Genomic DNA, 23,556 nt, shown 5'->3' with positions numbered 1-23,556 from the left:
AAGATAAAAAACAAAAGCTCTGAACAAGGACAAATGAAAATTTGTGATCTGGTCACTGAGCACAAAAAATCCGTCTGTTCTCCCAGTTCCCCAATTATGTCGTCTCTTTTCTGGTGGTCTGTCACTTCTCATCCCTGCTGCAGTCGTGTAAGTCGCCTGAGAAGCTGCTGGAGGAGGGAGGACTGCTGCTTGACTGGCACACTCTGATCATGGGGGCTTAAAGAGAGGATGGTCATTTAATAGGCTCGCTGCTGGCAGCAGCTTGTCCACATGGAAGCTCGCTGAAAAGACGGACTGGTGACTGACTGGTGTTGTTGTTCTGCTGTGACGCCCGTGTCGTTGTGTCCATAAGTGAAGACCAGCAGACCTTTAAGGGTTCCAGATGCCTCTATATTGCCAATCATTTTTCCGGTTTTGTGCCAGAATGTTACTGCTGACATATAAAAATGACTGCTGACACAAAATAAAAGCATAATTGTGGTTTTAAATGGCACAGGAGGTGACTTCAAGGAACACTATGATATATTAGGAGATTGCTAAGCAAACATTTATTTGCTTGATTGTTGAGAGTCAGATGCGAAGATTAACAGCACAGCCATGTCTGTCTGTTAAATATGAATTTGGAGCCAGAAGGCCAGTAGCTTAGCTTAGCGCAAAGAGTGAAACAAGCTGTCCAATGGATTTCAAAACCAAAAACACCCCTAAATACCACATTATGCTGTATTTTGTTTGGTAAATCTGTGCAAAATTTGAAGTGCACAAATGACAAGTTGTAGTTCTACAGAGAGCAGCAGTCACTAACTACAGGATAAATATTTTTTTAAAAATAAGATGCGATGTGTAAAGAAGGGAGCTTTGCAAATGCTGATGTATGTTTTAGCTTTGGACAGAACCAGATTAGCTCTGTTTCTGCTCTTTATGCTAAGCTAAGTTAACCATCTGTTGGCTCCACAGGGAGCATTTGCACAGATTTGATCAAATTGCAAAAAAGTTTTTTTTTGAGAATCGATTCCATCAGTTTTCTCTTTTGTCGATAAAGAATTGCTCTCATGTAAAGAGGAAACATTTAATGCTTAAACACCGAGTGAGACATTTGAATAATTAATGACCGTAATTGGATTTTTAATCTTTATTTGTCTATTCTCTGTGGGCTTCCAAGTCTCATGAGACCATGAAATAAACAAGCAGAGGATAAATAAGTCTGCCACCCCTATAATAGGCCTAAACTAATGGAGCACAGTAATGAATTACTGTTACAGAACGCTGCTAATGAAAGTGTGTTGGGTTGTGTATTGTTAGGACAACACTGCTGATTGTTCCATAAGCTTTGACTGGCATCGTGGATTGTGTAGCAGGAAGACGTTTCACACTGCATTACAGTGACAGGCTGTGGCCTCTCCGAGTGTGGCATCAGACTTAATGTTCTTTGGAGCCACAGATCCCTTCGTGCTAACTCGAAGTGACTGTGCTTGGAGGGCTCAGATTGTGTGGGAAGGTTTGCTTTTGACCCTTGATATTTGTTTTGACCTACAGCTGTGAACACGCCTCTTTACAAATTGATAAAAAAAGAAAAGCCGGTCAGATCTTCTCATGATAGCGAGGCATTACATCCCCACCTGTCCTTGTGTTTGCACTGGATGAATTCCATGAATAAAATTTCAGTGAAAACATTGAATTGAGCAAGAGTAATTTATCTATCTTCCTCCCACAATGTATTTCTTCTATAAGGTGAGGTGATAATTTTGGTGTCAAGATGATGCCAGGATTTATTATAGTATTCTTTTGGGTGTCCATGTGTTCGCTGCAGCCGTATGAATCATTTATTGATCTATTTGACTTCCCAGAATGAGAACACATCTCCATGATGCATAACATTCTGGTGTATTGGGGTCAGTGTTGCTAAACAGAATCCTGTAAAATGATTTTGCCTCTGTTTGACTGCACAGTGACAATAGTATAGTATAACTCTGTTCTTCTCAGGGAACTTAAAACCTGAATGAGGTTTATCACAGGATATCACATGTTACAGATCTTATTTCTCAAACTGATCTAAAATAAAGTTGTTGGAATACTTTTCTTTGGTGATGGCACTAAAATCTCTTATTCCTTTAAGTATTTATGGTTTAAAACCCTTAACAAAAACAACTTTTAACACTGTAGAATGAGCAATATTTGAAGATGGTGTAGTAGGAGTTTAAATTTTTCATTAGTTTTCATTAGATTTTAATAATGTTAGTAATCTGTTTTACAGACTCCACCAGTCTGAAATGCTAGATACAGGCAATTTATAATTCAAATTAAATTTCTGAACCTTAGATGGGGAAACTATCATGCCGGCATTGAGAAATCTAGTTCTGCAAGACTTTTTATTCATAGGCAGTTTGAATTGAAAGAAAGAAACCAAGAACAGCAGAAACAGACAAAAACACCACAGACTCTTTCACATTGCCTAATATGTTTTTGCATTACTATTTCCTGTGTTTTGAACTCAAAACGACGAAATGGTCATAAAAACAGCCGCCTTGAGTTTCTCATTAATTACTATGATTAATTGCCTCATCTATCACACGAATAACTAGAGACCATCTTGCGATGACACCATCTGTGATGCCCGTCACCATGTTGAGATTCTGACCCTAGAGTACACAGTGGTCATTACTACATAATGTCTGGTCAGTACCCACAGACCATCAGAAGACCAGTCCAGAGCTTCAGTAAAGGGCAGTTGACTTTAGGATTCAAAGAGCTTCTTGGAAGAGAAGTGAAACATCTTCAAGAACCAAAAAAGAAATCCAGCGTCCTTCTACTGAATCTTCTAGGACTATCCCCAGATAGCAAACTATGGGTGAATCAATGTTGAATCTATGTTGAGACCTAACGTCGAAATTATACAGAAAGCGCAAGGTTGATAAAATGTTGAGTCAACGTTTGCTTTTCAACCATAAATCACACTTTACCCAGATAGCAAAAGATGTTAAATCAATGTTGAATTAGGGTTAAGAAGGTTGAATTGTGGTTACGGTTGAAGACTGATGGTTGGATCAACGTTGATTCAACAACATTTTGTCAACATTGAAGTTTGTGTTTAAAAGATGCCATTGAATTTACATTGCATTTTGGTTTAATTAAAATGTTTGACAGGTCAATGTTTAATTAATGTTGAATCTATGTTTGCAAACATGTAATCTATGTAAGCAAACGTTGACTCAACATTTTATCAATCTTGCGCTTTCTGTATAATTTCGACGTTAGGTCTCAACATAGATTCAACATTGATTCACCCATCGTTTGCTATCTGGGTCATGACCTGGATGACAGAGAATCTGCACAGACACCATAAAAAGAGGCAAATTTTTTGAGCCTCCACAACAAAAGGGATATCTGTCGGCCGCTCATATTGCATTTTGCAATAAAACTACGAACCCCCTTGAAGGCACTTATAAGCTGCACTCTCAGTGTCTCACAAATCCTACTTAATGCTCAAAATTCTTAGAAAGAGCCACCACACACAAAATATCATATTAATACTACAACTTATAACTTTACCGGCAAAGCAGCTTTGTTTTCAGTTTTCAGTTGTTTTATTTTATAATATTTTATCGTTATATTTATTTGAGACAGGAAAGAAGCAACACCCTAGTAACAGAGAGAGACCTCCAGCAGAACCAGGTTCAGGGAGGGCAGCTGTCTGCCTCGACCAGTTGAGGTGAAAGTGAAGGAGGAAGAGGAAACAGGAAAACAGAGACAATGAGATAATAAACAAGGGAACCAATCAGCAGGACAAGGAGACTCATACATCAGACCTGTGCAGCTCCAGAACCAGAAAAATCTGAGAGACGTGCAGGGAGGACGAAGCATAACCTACGAGAAAGTGAAGAAACAACGATAGTAACAAGCAAATACAGCAGCATGAAGGCATGACAAGGACCGACATATGAACCATATAGACAGGAATGCAAAGGTGAAGCCATGACTAGATTTTAAAAAACGACAACTTGATTAACAATAGAATCTAGACACCTGTCAAGTTCCCTGTCTGCATCTTGCACTGTTGTAGCGTTGTCGTGCTGGCAAAATCTGTCCACAGACATCCAAATAAACACACAAGCACCTGGCAAGTATTCAAACCCACTTCTGTGGTAGCTCTCGCTGCAGCTGATGACACTCACAAAGTGAAAACGACTTCAATCACACTGTCACGGCTGGTAATCACAGAGATATTTTGCAGCTCACATGATTTATCTTCACAATGGACTTCTTAGGAGCTGAGAAGAGAGAGGAAACTCAGCTCACAGGCCTGAGTATTTACTTGTATGAATTAACTGAGAAAGGCAGGCTATTATCAAATTTTTTTTTGAGACCTTGTTGAAGCTAAGATGTTGCATTGAAGTTTACACAATAGTTTTATAGCAGCTCAAATGGAAAATCAGTAAGTGCATATTATAAGTACTTCTGCTTTTTCGGGAATATCGTGTTTTTTGTTGGGTTTTTTTCTACATCTTTGGATATGTGGCTATTGCAGCTCCAGGTAAGGTCAAAGTCTCCATGTCAGTGGGTCATGACCACGCAGCATAACGTCATCTATTATTTAGCTCCTGTTCGTAGAAGCCTTTACACCCATAAGCCCTGAAACAGTTCTCTCTTATTAAACATTCATGGCACATGGCAAGACACATTCTTAATCACCCCTTTGTGTCCTTTGGTTTCACTGTTCATGCTTTGCATAGGACAGAAATGCAATTTAAGAATCTCACCATAATCCATTATTATAATGAGAATCCCATTTGGCACATTTAAACTAGTGTTTCATATCAATCTGCATGCGGTGCTGAGGTCTAATGGAAATTTTAGACATATCAGATCAGTTAACTGCAGCAGTTTTACTATGCCGGGCCCCAGGATAAAACCACTTTAAATAACTGGACTGTTTGCACATGATGACCCTCATCCATCTTCTCCTGACTTCTCCTGTCACCTCAGCGTCCTCAGCTGCTGAAAGAACCCATGTGTGGTCAAACACATAGACGTACAGCATAAACTCTAAGGACAGGCTTACTATTGACCTGAACGATTATTGGGGCTGATATCAGACTTTTCGCAGATTATCGGTATCTCTATTTTTTATCAACTGATAAAATATATTAAATGTGCTTTGACACAGCCACGTTTTCTCTCTCTGTAGTCACACTGTGATCTCAAGCAATGGTTTGTCCCCTGATAGGTTAGCCAATCTTTGCTGAAAGCTACTGTTTACAGACAGGGACAGACGAACACAAAGCGGAACAGTTTTTCGAAGGTGAGGTCACAGATATTGCAGAAGTCGCACTAAACATTGCAGTCTCACCCAAGCACGGCCAGTTTCCCTGTTAGGCTAAAAGTTCCCATATAATTCACTAATTGATGTCAGTGGAACTGGAACTTATCTTACTGACAGTGTTCGGCTAAGGCTGTCACAAAGAGGTTTGCTGTCAGGCCTGTGATAAGCCTGTAGCATCTTTCTAAAGTACAATTCATACTAGCAATCTGCTTTAATTGGAGAGGATGTAACTCCGACAAAAGGTCAACCACAAGTAGAAGCCATTGCTAAAATCAGGAAGTTAGCTTCTTGTACAGTCACTGAGGCTATGCTAATAGCTAGCGACTAAGTTAGAAGGCAGCCACAGATTGCCCTGAAACACTGTCTGGAGAACAATAACAAATAATGCTTTCATGTGTAGGCCTTAGTGGACAATTAAACAATGAAAAATTATGAAAAAGCAGAAGAATAGCTTGAGACAAACTGTTCAATCGGTTTCACAGTAAACAGAGGAGAACATCCTAGCATCACTTGACACTCTGACACCATTGCCTCTATTGCCATTGTACATATTCAGTTACAGTAATTGCCATTATTGAAGACGCTTGGTTATGAATGATAGGTTCTCTGCTACCAGATTCTGTTAATATACAACATTTAATGTATATTGGTACCAATTATCGGTTAACAGTCTGATTTGAGCACCAGCAATTGGTATTGGCCCTGAAGAAAAACATATTAGTTGATCCCTAATACACTCGCGTACGTTCCCTCTAATTCTTCTTCCTAATTACGTAACTACACAGATTCACATATGCATACAACGCAGGTGCTCATTTTCTACACCAGCACCTCCAGCTTCCTCTCTATTACCCAGCAACTGGGTGTCCTTGCCTGTGGTGGTGGCGTGACCCTGCCAGTAACAACAATCCATCACCGTGCTGCAAGGTAGATGTTACAGGGACATAAAAGGGAACAAGCAATTCAGTCACTTCTATCTCTGGGCTCTTTTTCTCTTATCAAGTGAGTGTGTGTAATGGCCTGTTTGTATGTGTGTGTTCCCTGGACCATGCACCGCCATGGGCTCCAGGGTTTCCCTGCATAGATTGATGGACAGTGATGATGGCTTCCCTCAGTGTAAATGACTAATGTGTTTTCTCTGGGGGACACTTCAACACATACCACAAACACACACTTGTATACACGCACACACTCTAAGAGAATTATGCTTATATAAAGCACCATGAGTGGGCACGGTAAAAATCAGTGAGTGCAGCCATTTGAAGAGCTTTTGTGGATGTTATGCCTCGGCCTGTATGCCTTTCTGGAGAGTGGTTGGCTACACCTACACACTCTCCAACACGCTTCCTGCTCATTTGTCAGCTGTGTCCTACACCTGCAGCATGATTATCGGTCTGGCAGTCTCTTCCTCTGTTTTGCTGCAGCTGATTTTGATTCAGCCCTTTGCCACAGATAACACACACACACACACACACACACACACACACACACACACACACACACACACACACACACACACACTTAGATAGAAAGACAGACTAATCATAGAAGCTTCATGAATACGTTAATGGGATGTGTGCGTGTTTAATGCGTAAGATCCAGTGAAGCATCAGCACTGCCCTCAGTCTGATCCCATCCTAATGTCCTCATGTTAAAACATGTGGACGCCTCACAATCTATTATTTTGAAATTGCCATGAAGGGCAGCGTTTGCATAAGACCCATTAGCTTAATTTGCTGTCTTTCAAGCCCTAATAGCTTCCATTTAAACATAACAGAGACAGTAGAGGAGTCGAGACAGGAGTAAAGGTAGGAACAGATTAAATCACGTGTCAAACTCAAGGCCCGCGGACCATATCCGGCCCGCGAGATCATTTTACATTGATTTATTATTATTGCTATTAATGGCCCGACGATATGAAGCGCTGATAACACACAAACTACAGATCCCATAATGCAGCACAACAGCTGCCTTGCCGAATGATAGGTTACCTGGGAACATTTCCGCGTCATTTAAATCAAGCGTCTGTTGTTGTCTGTAATGTCAAAGCTAGCCCTTAACAATGGCGAAAAGAAAAGTTGATTCTGAAATCAGAGCCTTTCAAAGCGATGGGAGGCTGAGTTTATGTATGTTGACAATGCCGGTAAAGCCGTGTGTCTTATTTGTGGAGCTAATGTGGCTGTAATTAAGGAATTTAATCTAAGACGGAACTTTGAGACAAAACATCAGGACAAGCTGAAAAACCTGTATGCAGACCAGAAGCTACAGAAAGTAGAAGAGTTAAAGAAGAATCTGACATCTCAGCAGATGTTTTTCACCAGAGCGAAAACACAAAGTGAAGCTGCTGTGAAAGCAAGCTTTATTGTGGCAGAAGAGATAGCCAAATCAGGCCATTTACCAAGGGAGAGTTTCTGAAGAACTGTATGCTGAAGGTGCCAGACAAAAAGCAGATGTTGGCAAATGTAAGCCTGAGCAGAAATACAGTTGCTGATTGGGTTTGTCAGATGGCCACTGATTTAAGAACACGGTTGACTGAAAGAAGCAAAGAGTTTATTGCATACTCTCTTACTGTTGATAAAAGTAGTGACATGATGGACACTGCACAGCTAGTCGTCTTCATCCGTGGAGTGGACTCCGATTTGAGCGTTACAGAGGAAATATTGGACATTAAATCGATGCATGGGACAACGACAGGAAAAGACATTTTTGAAAATGTATGTTCAAGTGTAACCGATATGAAACTCCCCTGGGACAAACTTGTTGGACTTACAACAGATGAACACCGGCAAAGTGTGGTGAAAAAAGTGGGGATGATGCGAGTAAAGATGCAGGAGGAGAAGTGTACTGGAGAGTTGACAGCATATCACTGCATCATCCATCAGGAAACACTGTGTGCTCTTGGCTCTTTGCTGAAGGTCCTTAAAAATAACTTTAAGGAAATATTTATAGATATTTAAAAAGTTTATTTTTATAAAATGGCCCAAGAGCAAAGAAAACTGAATGTTTTGATTTGTTATTTTTACTTTTGTGGAAAAGCATCATTTTTATTTCATTTTTTCATGTTTTTTTTTTTGCAGCATGTTCATAGTTGTAACTTTTATAATTTTGACAAGAGACATTTTGATAGAGAACAAAGTATTTCAGTTATATAAAGTTTAAGTTTATTTATTGTGGAAAAATATTCCTGTCTGTTTTATTCTTATTTATGTTCCAAAAACATTTACTTTTAGTGTGTTCAATAAATGTTTTTCCTGTTCGGCCCACAGCCTAAAGTGTGCTTTGAGTTTTGGCCTCTCCTGCAATTGAGTTTAACACCCCTTACGATAGCTGCAGCCTTCAGCCCTCAAGTTTTAACGAACTCCCCCTCAGAGTACGGCTTTGATGCTAATACTGTTTTGCTAGCAATTAGGTAGCTGGCTTTTACTGCAGCATCGCTGACCTCACCGCTCCGAGTGAAAACAGATTGCCGTTTCCTTGAACCCACCAACAATTCATTCATCTTCTATCTTCTCAGTTGTCTTTGCAAGCTGTTGTATTTTTTCTCCATGCCGAGTCTCATAGTGGCGCCGAAGATTAAATTCCTTGCTTGCATAGACACCCAGCACACAGGTTTGTCATTCACCTCAGTCAACAAATAGTAAGTGGTCCATTTGTCTTGGAAAATCCTACACTCCATGTCCACTTTTTTCTTTGTTGACAAAGACATCTTGCTGATGAGCGTGTCAGGGCCAGCAGAAAAGCAGGTAAAACCATAGACTGTATATAAAGATGGACGTAGCATCTGGCTCCAAAAATGAAGCCCACCCGCAAGTGTCAAAAACTTGCAATATCACGCCGTCCGATAGGGTTGGCTCCAAAAAGCTTTTGCTCCATAGACCCCAATTCATCAATGGAAAAAATAAAATTTGATAGACTGATTTTCTACAGCTCAGGATTTTTTTCCCATTAGTTTTCATAGTCAAAATGAGAGATCAGGTGGACGATCTTAAAATAAATCAATACTGAATTTTAAATAAATCGTTAAAGTTGGCGGAGCCAGGGGGCGTGGCTATACTTGATAGACAGTTTTGACTGGAATGATTGACAGATCCTTTAGGGCGAGGCTTTCAGCAGTCTGGCTTCAGTCTGGCCCAACCAATTGACTGGTCCTGCCCCTATTTGCTCTCGGGTCCAGCCTGTTTGATGACACTTTTTACGTCACTGGCTCCAAAAAATCCAAAATGGCGACCAGGAAGTAGCAAAATCCGGGCTTTATTTTCTCGGCGTTGAAACCAACGGGTGATGTCACGGTTAGTTCACGCCTGCGTAAAACTCCAATAGACAGAATGACACTTCCAGACCCGGATTCCTTACTGCAGTCACCTGCTGTAAGTGCCGAGTCGCGGTGCTGCCTCACGCTGTCTGCTCCGAATGAGACGGAGCGCCCCTAGCAGACAATGTGCGCACTGCAGTCTGACCAAACAAATGCAGTAGTAATGCAGGTCATATTTTTTGAATATTTTTTGATATTATAGATGTATTCCACGGGCCGGGTCGGACCCCCCGGTGGTCCGGTACCGGACCACGGACCGTGCGTGTGACCCCTCCGCACACAGGTTGAGAGTATTACTTGTAATGTATACTGTGTGCGGAGATTTGCCTCTGTGGGCTTGGAAACATTTGATCAGCATCTCCTTCCAGGCTATCCTACATTAACAGCACTGGCTGCAAAAAATGTGCACGTTTGGGACGACCTATCTTTGTGAGCAAGTTTTCTCAGTAATGAACATTAATAAAACAAAACTCACGAAACGGTCAAAACAAACTGATACTGATACACTTGTGCAGGCTAAAAGATGTCAAGTTTCAGGAGCAAATACGAAGCAAGAATAAATCCTGTAAAATGCTGCTTTAAACATTGTTGCCCTAGGAAATAAAACAGTTTCTAAATGAAAACTTGCTGTAGTAAATACTGTGAAATTCAGTGTTGGTCATCAGATTCACTGAAAAAGTGTTTGGTTGAATGGAATATTATTTCTAATGGATGCATCCTTGTTATGCATGTAGTTTTTTTAATTTATATTTTACATATAAATTTTATACATAAACAAGGCAGGTGACAACTTTACTTTCTTAACTGTCTGTATAAAATAGCTGCTACTTCAGATTTAAAGGTGTGCACAGTTAATTTAGGTGTTCACAATTACTTTCCAGATGTGGAAAACGGACTTCAAAAAATTTCTATATCTTGATAAGTTTGATTTTTTTTTTAATTCCAGGACTATGTTTTTAAGTTCCACAAACCTGTGACTAAATATGCTGTGCTATTGTACAATCACTGTGATCAGTTGTAATGCACACAAATAAATGTTAAACTGAGTCATAGTGTTGTTGAAATTGCACTTACTTTAATCTCTGGTTGTTTCTAATATATTTTTAAAAGGACAGTTCATTACATATAAAGATTTTGGCTTTTTTAGCTTAAAAGCTACACTTCTCTTGGTCCGTCTTTCTGTCACTGGCAGTGTCTGGATGGTAATTGGGCTGCAGTCAAAGAGCACATGAATTCCAGGTCACCTGCTCTGTCATCTGGACTTTAGAGTCTCAGAACTAAGGAGGACCCATGCTGGCTGTAGCTGCAGAGGGGGCAGTGGCAAACCAAGGGTTGTTTGGCACTTTACGTGATTGCACCGATTACAACATTAAAACCATGTGTCTAATGTTGTGTAAGTCTTTCTCGTGCTGCCACAACTGGTCTGACTCTTCGAGGCCTGAACTCCACAAGACCTCGGAGGATGTCTTGTGGTATCAGGCACCAAGGTGTTAGCAGCAGATCCTTTAATTCGTGGAATTTGCAACATGAGGCCTCCCTGGTTTGGACTTCCTCCTCCTGCATCATCACACAGATGCTCATTTGGATAAACATCTGGGTAGTTTGGAGACCAAATCAACACCTTGAACTCTGTATCATGCTCTACAAAGCCTTTCTTAACAGTTATTGTTGTGGTATGGAACATGTTTTGAAACAATCATCACCAAGGTTATGGTCACTTGAATTACTTTTTAAAGGGCATCACAATTTGTCCCTGGTCAAAATCCTTAGACTTCCCTCCATCACATCAGCTTCAAGAACTGAATGTTCACTTCTTTTCCCTCCCTTTAGCTGCTGCTATAATCAGTATCATTCACTTAATCTGTCAGTGATTTTAATGTTGTAGCTGATCCGTGTACGCCATTTTAAAAGACACAGCACAAATATCAGAAATCAAAACAGCAATAATATTAATTCAGATTTATTTCTGCGTATATGTTAATGTCTTTGTTAGGAAGCACAGCAATGCCTTGTGCTGAATGCTAACTTTTGTATGCTAACATACTCACAGTGAAAGTGCTGATATGCTGTTTTGTTGATGAAATACTAAGCTTGACAACCGGTCTGACAGTTGTAGAGACAGTATATTCAAAATAAATGACAACCTCATGGTGGTGCAACAGGAAATGTGAGTAGATCACCAAAGTCTGAAGAAAATATTATGTAGAAACCATAAATACCTGTATAAACTGTTCAGTTTAAGCCAAAATGAACCAAAAAAGATCTGTGATATACACCGACTTGATGTCAGAAACATCTGTGCTGTAAGATGTCTGCTCAATTCTAAAATTACTCAGTATTAATAACAGTTAAATGTGAGTTAGGTACAACAACGGCAGATATGTGGGTTAGAGTCACACGAGAATGTCAAGTTTAAACTAAAGTAGAATGAGAAATCAGAAACACTATGGATGCTGATGCACATCTTGTTTGCATCAAAAGCCGGTTGTTTACTGTGAGACGGATCATGAAAGTGAAGGCATCAACAACAGCTTCTCCACCAAAATGTCTTTAATGAAATTTTAATAACAGTATTCCCAGTCGTTTTCAGTCTGCTGCAGCGTAGAACCCGCTAACGGCTGAGACGTGCCATTAAACAGACGTGTACTGAATATTGTAATGTGACTATTTCATGAGGCAATGTTTGATTCATGTGCACTTTAGCATTTAGAAAAAATAAAACAGGCTGTTCTGTTCTTCACTGAAATGTTAATATTCCAAGTTACTTTTGTGCTTTTAGATGTTAGAATGATAGCAGGGTTTCAGTACCATCTGTTTGTAAAGTAGCACAAATTTATTCTGCTGTGACTTTCATTTAGTTTTACAAAAGTATTCTTGGATATGTGAGCCTAAGTAAAGTTAATACAGTTTGTTTCTTGTTGCAAAAAGTATTTGACCAGTGAGATCTGCTGTTTTAAGCCTCACGGTGCAGAGGAGGACAAGGGGAAGCCAGAAACTTTGATTTGTACTCGCATTCTGTCTTTCGCAGCCCAGTTTGACTCTGTCTTTATTTTTGCAATGTGGGCGTTTCATCTCCTCAGGGACAGAAAAGACAATATGTTGCAATTAAAGCCAAAAACAGTGCTATGTGTTGGCAATGTGTAAGCAAACTCTTGTAATTATAAACAACAAACAGTATCACATAAGATCAATTTTACTTTTGGCCACTTTTACTCTGATGGTGCCTGTTTAAGAAAAAGTGTTACATGAATTTAGTTTTATTAGCGCCATATATAGAAATTGTCTTTGCTTTAGGCCTTTATAACAGAACATATTATGTCATGTTGTAGTTGAAAAAGCAGGTGTAAGTAATTCAATCAATGATTATGGCTGTTTCTGTTTGGTGCATGCTGGCTCATTGTCACACTGGTACACCTGTTTTTCTGGCTATAACAAGTCAAAATGCCTCCATCTCAGTGTAATCTGATTGTACTGTATTCCTTTTAAGTTTATATAAAAAAGAAACTGTTAAACCTTCATGCATTTGAAGTCCAGAACAAATCCACCAGTGCCCCTTTAAGACATTTTTTGTTGTTTTTTAAATGAAGTGACCCAAAAAATATAAAGCAGGTGTAGCTAGCAGCATAACATTCTTAACAGAACATAAAATAGCTGTTTCAAATCAATTCATCCCTCTGTGTATGAATATTGAGGCACCTCCAGAATAGAACATTACTTCAGGCGCTGAAGTTTCCTCTAATAGCTAGATGAGTAAATGTTGCCTAGCAACGAAAATAGTAAAATAAAAAGGACTGACCGGTTGTCTGATGCTACTGCACAGAATGTTCTGACAATGCTTTTATATGTAGTTACTCAGTTTGACAGTGACAGACAACCGCCAGCTGTCTTTTATTGTGGTTCTGGCAGCAAGTAATGAAAAACAGAATCTTAATGCAGTTGTCAAGATACAACAAGTAAACACAGAAAGGCAGAAATTATATGCAGATTCCAGGCAGAAAAGATGTCAACAACAACAACAACTGGGCAACATATTCTGATTGTTATCCTCGATATTAACTGATGAGCTAATGTGCCAATGGCTGATGAGCCAAACACTCAGATGAGGTCAGAGAAACTCACCGATGGCGTCGAGCAGACAGGTGAGTGAAAAAACTAGAAGATAAGGAAAAGTGTTTCAAGCTGGAGAGGAAGTGTAGGGGGAGACTTTCCAACCGTCACCATGACAACATTGAACACCTACAGTTTTGTCCTTTCGAAGCTGATCCGAGCTTTGCAGTTCATATCAGAAGCTGCATATTGATTCTGTCTGCGAGGCATCACTGCTGTAGTTCGGTTTTGACTTCACGGATGAGTTTTTTTTATATAACTGAACTTCACTGAAGCCAACAATATATTTATCTCCTAGGTATTTTCAGACTCAAACTGCATGAAAACTGTGATACCAGCCACTTCAGTGCTGCTGCTCTGTAGGTTATTTTGCACTTCAATTGCTATTTTTCATTCTGCTTCTCAAGTGCTGCGTCCTCCTTTTGTTGCAGGATCATCACTATGCATGCCATCGATCATGTTTTGCCACTTGACTTAGCGTGAAACCACAAGAATTTTATCCTCCCTAGAAAAAACAAAACAAGTGCAAATGAAATGTGAGCGCTGAGGGAAAGTGGTTGTCAGTCAGTCCCCTGTCAGGAGAACCAGACTCTTTCCCTCTGAGCAGCACCTCTGCTCTGTCCTGAGTCACCTGCATCAGCCGAAGGTCAGCCGGGAAGAGCAGCATCGTAATCTTGCTGCATAATCAAAGAGATGTGACTCTGCCGGTTATTTTTGACTGCAGCTTACTACCAGGTAACAGTACTCTCTTGGACAGCAGTTACTGTATGTGGAGAGATTGTTCTGTGTACAGTAGAGAGCACACTGCTCCATCCACCTGCTGCTGACCTGTGGTGCATTCGCTGGCAGGGGCCCCCTGGGCTTATTAGTGAGCGACTGCTACCAGATATGGGTTTGCAAAACCATGTGGCCATGTGACTGACAGGGAAACTGGAGACATTTCAAAAAGGGGCTGGGGGGCCGTGGGTGTGGGTCGGTAGGGAGGAAGTTTGTGGTTGTTGCTGTTTCACTCACAATCCATGTACTGTTTATGCGAGAAAAATCTTGAAGTTTTGCAGAAGCAGGTGAGTTACTGCTGGTTTTTAAGGGAATCTGCATGCCTTTCACCCAGACTTATGATATAATGTCAAGTCAAGGCTTAACAATGTTGAACATGCATGCCAAGGTGGAAAGTCCTTGGACCGATGCAGGCAGGGCGGTCATTCACAGTAAAATTCTGGTATTATCTTTTCTAATTTCACCTAATAATGGATTTTTCCACTACATCAGTTAATGAGGTTCCTGCTCATAATGGAAACTGCTAATAAAATTTCAGCAACGGAATCAGCTTTATTGCCTAGTAGGTTTTCACATGTGAGGAATTTGACTTGAGTTTTGGTACATTGCAGTAAACACGAACGAGCAGAACATTTTTTTAAAAAGAAGAATATGAAATACAAATGTTGCATGTCAGCAGACAGCAAGTTTTACCCGACACATAAGGAGAAAGTGTCAAAACTCATTAAATCCAAGAGATTATAGAAGTAATAGAGTTATTTCCATCATGCAGAGTGTGAAATTTATCGCCTTTGAATGTGCAAAATTACATAGTATGTAATGACAACATGAATACTGCGTCAGACACCCAGCAACAAGGAAATTCTCTGAGAATAAAGTTGATTCAGTATTATGAAATACTGAGCAAGCAAAGTGCATTCAACATTGTATTTAATGAAATAGGGAAATGCACAAAGCATCCATCCATTGCAGAGTATCTGAATTGAAAAAAGAAGCACAATTACCACACAAGCGCCTATGGAAGCGGTCTATAAGCAACATCAGCAAATGTAATGTAAATGATGTCTCTCCTTGTAGAAAGAGAAGGAGAACATGGATTAAAAAGCCAGCAGTGAATGTTACCCACCTCACAAAGCTGTAATCTCGTGAGCACACGATCCACAGTGAGGTATTAGTTTTAAAGATGTTCTAGTTTATATTCGGAAGCTGGAGCAGTGATCTCATTTAGCAACTGTGTATTTTAAGTGCATTGTGAATGTAGCTGAATCTCCTAATTCTGTCACAATTTCTCGCCACAAATTTCGATATTGATTTCAGCGAGAGGTACAGTGAAATTTGTCAGAGCCTCCAGAACTGCTGCCATGTTTGTCGTTTTTTTTTTTTCCACAGTTACAAAGCCTGAACTGAAATCCCAGCATTTCCCTGAAGTGCAGAAAGAGCTCTTGCGTCAGTGTGTGTTCAGCCTTGTTAAACCACAGTGAATGACACAAAATTTGTGGGCTGACTGCAAAAGGCTACGTGTCAGGCTGAGATGACGTGTGTGTTTTTGTGTACGTATCTGTGTGTGCGTTTGAGGTGGAGAGGGACTAAGACACCTCAGTGGCTTTGTTGTTATGACTAATGGATTGTCGAAAGTTTGACATTTTCAATTTTTATGTCATGTTTAACAATGTTCTGCTCATTTAAAGTCCTCCTGCTATCAGCGGTTCTGCTCACATTTTCAGATTCAATTAATTTTTATTCAGCAGAAACTTTGCTAATGGGGATTTTCATCTTTGAGCAAGACTGAAATGTAAATTAGAACATGTGTAGAGGTGAGGGACATTAAAGGAGTTGTTAAATCATCTGTGGTAGCAGGTGAGAATTTAATCTTCTGAGCCTTGAAGCAGTTTTCTGGGTTTTTTTTTTTTTTTTTTACTCCGGTGGGCTCATTTGTCACTGTAATATAAAGTTCTTCACCTCTATGACTTTTTATAACAACCACAGCTTTATTTCGTGTACTGTAACTTATTTTACAGAAATTGGAGTCAACTTTTATGAAATTGTACCCACAGAGAAGAAACGAGGGCTCAACATGTGATAGATGTTTAACTATTTACATTTTTTATTTATTTACATTGTCCAATATCTGTTGGATATTAATAATGCCTGCAGTTCATCCCAGTTTAACCGTGCATTTTTGTCATGTAACTATTGTCTGTCGAGTCACTTTTACTACAGTTGAGCCGAAGAGCACAGAATTTTTATCTATTAATTTATTTTAAAGTATTAATTTTATTTTGTTAAACAAGACATGTAGAATGAAGTCATTTTTGATGAAATGTCAGGATTTTAGGCTTAGATCTGGTTATTTTTCCCAGTCTAATGAGACATAACACACGATTGGTTGGATGACCTTCATGAAGTTTTAAAATCCAGCAATTCTTTCTGTTTTTACTATTTCTGACTCTGATTAATGGTGTCGTTTTGGTGATAACGTGCCTCTCAAACACGCCATCAGGTTTTGTGGTTCAGAGGGTTAAAGCCCTTCAACACTGTTAGTCCTCCGAATGCCAAAACCTTTCCCGTCTGTTTTGGTTGTAGCGAGTTGGTGCATGATTGTGTTTCTATGCAAGCTGTTCCCTAACTTTGTGAAACTTAAATTACCCACTCCTTTTGAAACAGAATATCTTATTTAGTAAATGACAGGCAGTAGCTGGAGGGGACGAAACAGGGTGATGTGTGCTTTTTATGAGTGGATATCTGTTTGTTTATGTGAGGCGCAGGAGATGAGGCTTTGAAATGCATTTTAACACGTGTCAGCTTCGCTATTTAGCTATTATAAAATTGTGGAACATGTTTTCCGGAATTGCTTTCCATCCGACTTATTTGGCATTTCACAGAGGGGTTTATAGAGGGATTACCACCCTGCATCCATCTGCAGACACACGCACTGGGTGGGAGAGAGAGGAATAGTGCATGTGTTTGCCATATGAAACCCAATGGCAGGTTGGACTCAGCAAGCTCTTCTCATGATCAGCCTCATGCCTCAGAGACTCATGCAGATGCAGGTATTGTGATGCACTGAGTCGTAGCCTCCTGCTGTGGTGAGCGACCTTGTCAAAGGCACGACAGGAGCTGGACATACTGTGCTATATGTCTTTCGATTGTTAAGTGTCAATTTGTCAATATTTATTCATCCCGTTCACATGCTGGTATTCTCTTCTACCAAGCAGTAAGTCTATTTGTTTCCTCACAATACAAAAATGAGCCATTGGAGTGCATTTATGGGGCTATTTGCTGTCAAAGACTTTTGAGAGCACACAATTATTTTAGGTTTTCATGCATTTTAAGATGTCTCACATGAGGTCCTGTGAATACAATGACTTCTCATTTCCCTATTTCCCTGTTTTCATTTACAATGCATGAGCTCGAGAGAGAGAAAGAGCAGCTAGAGAGCAATACAAGCATCAGATATAAAACTGACTCATAGCTACTTGGGGATTTTTTGGCATAATGGCTTATGATTTTAAAACCTGACAGCTCACAAGGCACAGTCGACAATTGTGGACCAAACTGTTTCAACTGAATACAGACTCAGTCCTTTGAGGATTATCTTGGAGCTCTAGCTTTAATTTCACTGCTGTGTCGGGTCAATTAGAGTTTGTAATTGTAATTCCGCTCATTTAGAGTGTTTGATCGCTGCTGTTTAAAGGGAATTGGGTTTAATTAATTTGTCTCACTGTCTGTCTTTTTGTCCCCATCTTTTCTGCTTTCTGTTCTCTTATCCCTTCTCTGTCTATTCTTTTTTTATTTATCTGTCCTTCTCTTTTCTCAGGTGTCTGGCCCAGTGATTCAACCCCAGACAGGTGACAGAGGAGAGGCAGAAAGGAGGGCCATGGGGGTGAGCCCGGGCCAGGATGTAGGCTGGCTCCTGCCTTTCCTGTTCTTGTTGCTTATGATCACAGTGTTGCCCACACAAAGCCAAAGTTGTCCCCAGCGTTGCGATTGCATTGCCAAGCTCAAGACTGTGTCCTGTTTTGGCAAACGTCTATCTGCACTGCCAGACGGAATCCCATCCGACACCAGGATCCTGGACCTGAGTGGAAATAAACTTCGCTGGGTCGAGCACGGTGACCTGCTCCCATTTCCACGTCTTGAAAAGCTGGACCTGAGTGACAACATGATCAGCGTCCTGGAACCAAATGCTTTTTCTAGTCTCCAAAACCTGCAGTCACTTTCACTGAGGGGTAACCAGCTGAAACTCGTCCCCATGGGGGCTTTCTCACGACTCTCCAACCTGACGTCACTGGACCTCAGTGGAAATAAGATTGTAATTCTTTTAGACTTTACTTTCCAGGACTTGAAAAGTCTAAAGAACTTGGAGGTTGGAGACAATGATCTTGTTTATATCTCCAACAAGGCCTTTTTGGGTCTAGTGGGACTAAGGGAGCTGACCATTGAGAGGTGCAACCTGACTTCAGTGTCCAGCCAGTCTTTGTCTTACCTGCATAACCTGGTGACTCTACGGCTCCGCTACCTCAGTATCTCCGCCTTAGAGGACCAGAACTTCCGGAAGTTGGGGAACCTAAGGGGCCTTGAGATTGATAACTGGCCCTTTTTGGAGTACATTTCCCCTCACAGCTTGCAGGGTCTCAACTTGTCTTGGTTGTCTATTACGCACACCAACATCACCTCCGTGCCCACCTCTGCCCTGCGCAGTCTGGCTCATCTCACCAGCCTCAACCTTTCCTACAACCCCATCTCTGTGCTGGAGTCCTGGGCGCTGCGAGATCTAATCCGGCTGAAAGAGCTACACCTAGTCAACACTAACCTGGTCGTGGTGCAGCCATACGCACTTGGTGGTTTGAGACAAATCCGCCTTCTTAACCTTTCCACTAACATCCTGGTGACCCTGGAGGAGGGAGCCTTCCAGTCTGTCAACACTCTGGAGACACTGCGTTTGGATGGAAACCCTCTGGCCTGCGACTGCCGCTTACTCTGGATCCTTCAGCGCAGGAAGACCCTTAATTTTGACGGCGCCTCCCCAGTGTGCATGACACCTGTTGAGGTGCAGGGACGGGCTCTCAACGCGTTCTCGGACTCAGCTCTCTTTGACCACTTTACTTGCCAGAAGCCCAAAATTCGCAACAGGAAACTGCAGCAGATATCTGCCCGAGAGGGGCAGGTGGTGTCTTTCATTTGCAGAGCAGAAGGTGAGCCGACACCCGTAATATTCTGGATTTCTCCTCAGCGCCGCCGCATCACCACAAAGAGCAGTGGCCGCCTAACTGTGTTGCCAGAAGGCACGTTAGAAATACGGTATGCCCAGGTGATGGATAGTGGAACTTACATCTGCATTGCTAGCAATGCTGGGGGGAACGACACCTATTTTGCCACACTTACAGTGAGTGGGCTGCCGCTGGATGCAGCCCTCATGGCCAACCGTACCTACTATGCCGGGGATCTTAATGACACAAATCTGAACGATACCAGAGTCTTCTTGAAGTTTACTCTGGACCTCAAGACCATCCTCATATCTACAGCTATGGGCTGTATCATGTTTCTAGGAGTGGTCCTGTTCTGTTTCATTCTGCTGTTTGTGTGGAGTCGAGGCAGAGGGCAGCACAAAAACAATTTCTCAGTAGAATATTCTTTCAGAAAAGTGGATGGACCCGCAGCCAGTGGAGGACAAGGTGGAGCGCGCAAGTTCAACATGAAAATGATCTAATTATTCAGAACTATTTTCCTTTTTTAGCACTCTTTCCCCCGGTACTGTTTACAAGCAGTCACAACCTACGACACAAAGGGACATAGAGGACAATAAATCGGACTGTCATGCTATAAAAAAAAATTCAGATCAGTAATTTTTAGGACATTTTATCCAGACACAGTTTTCCTATTGAAAAACTATTGTATGTATTTAAAAAAAAATCCGATCTGTGACGCTTTGGTATATTTCTACTGCTCTTTATTGTGTGTTCACATTATTGTGCAGAGGAAGGCCGGATTATAGTCAAATATGTCTCCAAATTTCCAATAGACTGTTAAAAGACCAAGCAACAAAAGCACTCAGAGTCCCACCAGTGTTTAACCTTTAGAAAGCTCTTGCCAACTCCATTCTCCCCCCCGTACAAGGAACTCTGTCCTCTCCATCTTTAAAAGGACTTCACCTCTCTGCTTCATCTCAGATGATTCAGGCTCCAAACCGATGAATACGTAATAACAGGGTGGTGCTCAGTGAATGCCAAGTACTTGCCAATATGTATTCGAATAGTTCCAGCTATACACTGCATATTTAGACTCATTTATAGTCAGGACTTGAAAGTGCCGTTGTGACATAAATAGATAAAGGCTCTGTTTGAAGGTGTTTTGCCGATAGTTGATTTGTATAGAATAGATTACACCTAGACACTACACTCTGCAACACTGCCAATATGACCGTAAAGCACCATCTAATATCACTGTCAGTCCAATGGCGTGGTAGAGAGGAGCTACTCCTCACCGGACCCAATGCACAGTTGTGTGGTGACAAATCAGTACATGCAGATGCACATTTAGTTTGATTTTCCATTGTTGTTCAGTACTTCTGTACAAGAATCCTACATTCTAAAAAACAAAACTGTATGTAAAAGTGAATGCATGTACAGAGTCAACTTCTTCTTACTTTGAATAACTTGTAGTATTTGTAAATTGAACATTTGTTGGGGTGCATTCATCCCAAAACTTGTATAGGTAGGATATATACTGTATAAGATTGTATTATATATTTTGTAATCACTGAAATCCTTGTGGTTCTTTATAGTATTGTTGAGTAATTAATCAGATTTTACTGTTCTACTGTAATTAAACTGTTAAAGTCTCTCTTTTGAAAGCAGTGTAGTTATAAACAGAGCTTTTACAGTCTCTCTGTATCGTGTCTTCATATAGATCTGGTACTGAAACATGCCTGAGCTGTCACAACAAATCACAAAGGACATTTACATCCGGTTTCAGTTCACTTATTTTTGGGGGGTGTGAGTGACAGTGGGGAGGCTCAGCTGACCAGCGGATGAAGGAGTTAAGTAGTTTCTCATCAGGACCCCAATGTGTTGGAGACATGCAGGGAAAATGCAAATGTGATGAAGACCTTGCACAGAGGTCATAATGAAACTGAACCAGTGAGGAGAAGGTTGAGATATTTTAGGAAAGACTCACTAAGTATGAGAACAAATGACTGCATGCTGACTTTGGAAAACACAAGATAGGTGTAGAATGTAGTAGAAACAGAAGTGACTGAAGGTGATTGCAATAAGTGGCATTAGATGTAAACATTTAATTTTGGATCAGGGCAGTGATAAAACAAGCAAACTGCTCTTAGCATTCTAACTTTGAGGTGTATCTCTTGATTTGTGGGTTCACACTTGAGAATCATTACCATCATTTTAAACCCTTTTTCTGTTTAACCTCAACTACTATGTTTCTAACAGTGTTACTTTGTTGCCCTCTTATGGCTGTAAGTGGTACTGAATTTCCACTGCTTGTAGAGGAAAACATGGTGTTGACCTCAACTAACCTGCAGACTAAATACTAATGAACATTTTCATTTCCCAACAGACAAATGTGAACATTCAAAGATGGCTGACCTGAATCCAGCAGTGCTGGAAATGGAAATTAATTCAACATTTGTAATACAGCAAACCCTGCCTCTCTACTACTTAACTTTTGCAAGTTAAAATGAATGTTTATTTTAAAAAAAATGCAAATAGAATACAGTGTCCCATGTTGCCTCATTTAGGGTTTACCCAGATATACACTGCACAGGAAATTTTGCAAACAAAGTCACTAATAATGAACTGTGAATATATTCCTGTACAAACCTAACAGCAGTTAAGCTTCCTCTTTGTATTTTAGATATATAAGAAATTAAGTTACAGCTGTAATTTCTGTGTCCTTCATTTCATCCTGTAAAATGGAAACCATTGTGTCTGGAAATTGTGCAAGACTGTTTTGTATTGTATTGTTTTGTATGTTAAAAAAAAAAGAAGCACACTGTTTATAGAGCATGTGATATTATCTCCTATGATGATGTCTTGTCCCCGAATCCATTTTTATAGCAGTTATCTGGTCTCTCAGTCTTTATGGTGGCAGTCTGAGAAGTGTATTAACCATCGAGTCTACAATAGACCTGTGACCCCCCCACTGTGACAGTTCTGTTGCAAATTCTGTGTTTTTATTTAGGTCTGTTTCCCCAGAGGTTTGCCATATTTTAAATTCAGAAGGATGGGGATGTTCTCTACACTGCACATATACAGCTTAGATAAAAAAAATCCATGTCATAACCCACTTCAGTTCATGATAAAAAGCATGTTACACTGTATGAGAAGGGTTGTTAGTATTCATTTTCTATGCATTCATTAAAAGTTACAAAAATAAATGAAATTTTTGTGAGCAGACAGAAGCAGCTTTGCATTCACACGTCCATGTGTCGTCTGTTTCTAGATCCTGACTGTGACTTGAATTACTGTAACCAGGTAAATGAATAGATACTGTTCTGTTCTGACTGGTAAGTGGTCATGGTAAAGACAAATATAAACCAGAATGCACTTCAGGAGGAAGACAACATCTAGAACAACCGGTACACTTGAATTTATTCCTTATGATTGTTTAAGTTCACATGCTTTAAAAGAAATGTTCTACTTATAGTCACCAGGACCTTTGACCCTTAATGTGTCTCTTAGTTTGAATTTATGGGGCTGCAGAAGGGAGGAGTTTTCTCTGTGTTCACTTTAAATATGAGTTTAAGTTGTGCAAAACGATTTTTTGACATCAATACTAGTGTGGAAATCAACAGTCTAATTGCTAAACTTTTTTTCATGTTCAGTTATTTTTATTCATTTCTAACTAGGTAACTATTTGTAGGACTTTTTTTTATGTCATGTCTGGAGTTAATCCTTAAAATATCTTTTATTTTCACACAAAGGTAAGCTAATGAGATCATGAATTCTTACAAAGGTGCTCCACCATCAGGAGCCTCCAGAGCAGCCTCACTGAACTTTGGCACAGATGACGAATTCTACTAGAC

General features: G+C 40.3%; 1 protein-coding gene across 1 annotated transcript in view; it reads left to right on the top strand.

The window, feature by feature from the left end:
* Positions 1-22,943, top strand: part of lingo3a (leucine rich repeat and Ig domain containing 3a) — a 44,567-nt gene extending 21,624 nt beyond the window's left edge. Inside the window, exon 2 of the mRNA XM_022191097.2 lies at positions 18,331-22,943. Within this exon, the coding sequence (XP_022046789.1) occupies positions 18,391-20,223 (1,833 nt within the window). The 5' untranslated portion in view covers positions 18,331-18,390 and the 3' untranslated portion in view covers positions 20,224-22,943. The remainder of the gene's footprint in view (positions 1-18,330) is intronic.
* The last annotated feature ends 613 nt before the right edge of the window (positions 22,944-23,556 follow it).

This window comes from Acanthochromis polyacanthus, chromosome 4 (genome assembly GCF_021347895.1).
Source record: "Acanthochromis polyacanthus isolate Apoly-LR-REF ecotype Palm Island chromosome 4, KAUST_Apoly_ChrSc, whole genome shotgun sequence".
NCBI classification, from domain to species: domain Eukaryota; kingdom Metazoa; phylum Chordata; class Actinopteri; family Pomacentridae; genus Acanthochromis; species Acanthochromis polyacanthus.
The sequence above is the reverse complement of the archived record's forward strand: the minus strand, read 5'-3'. Positions and strand labels throughout refer to the sequence as shown.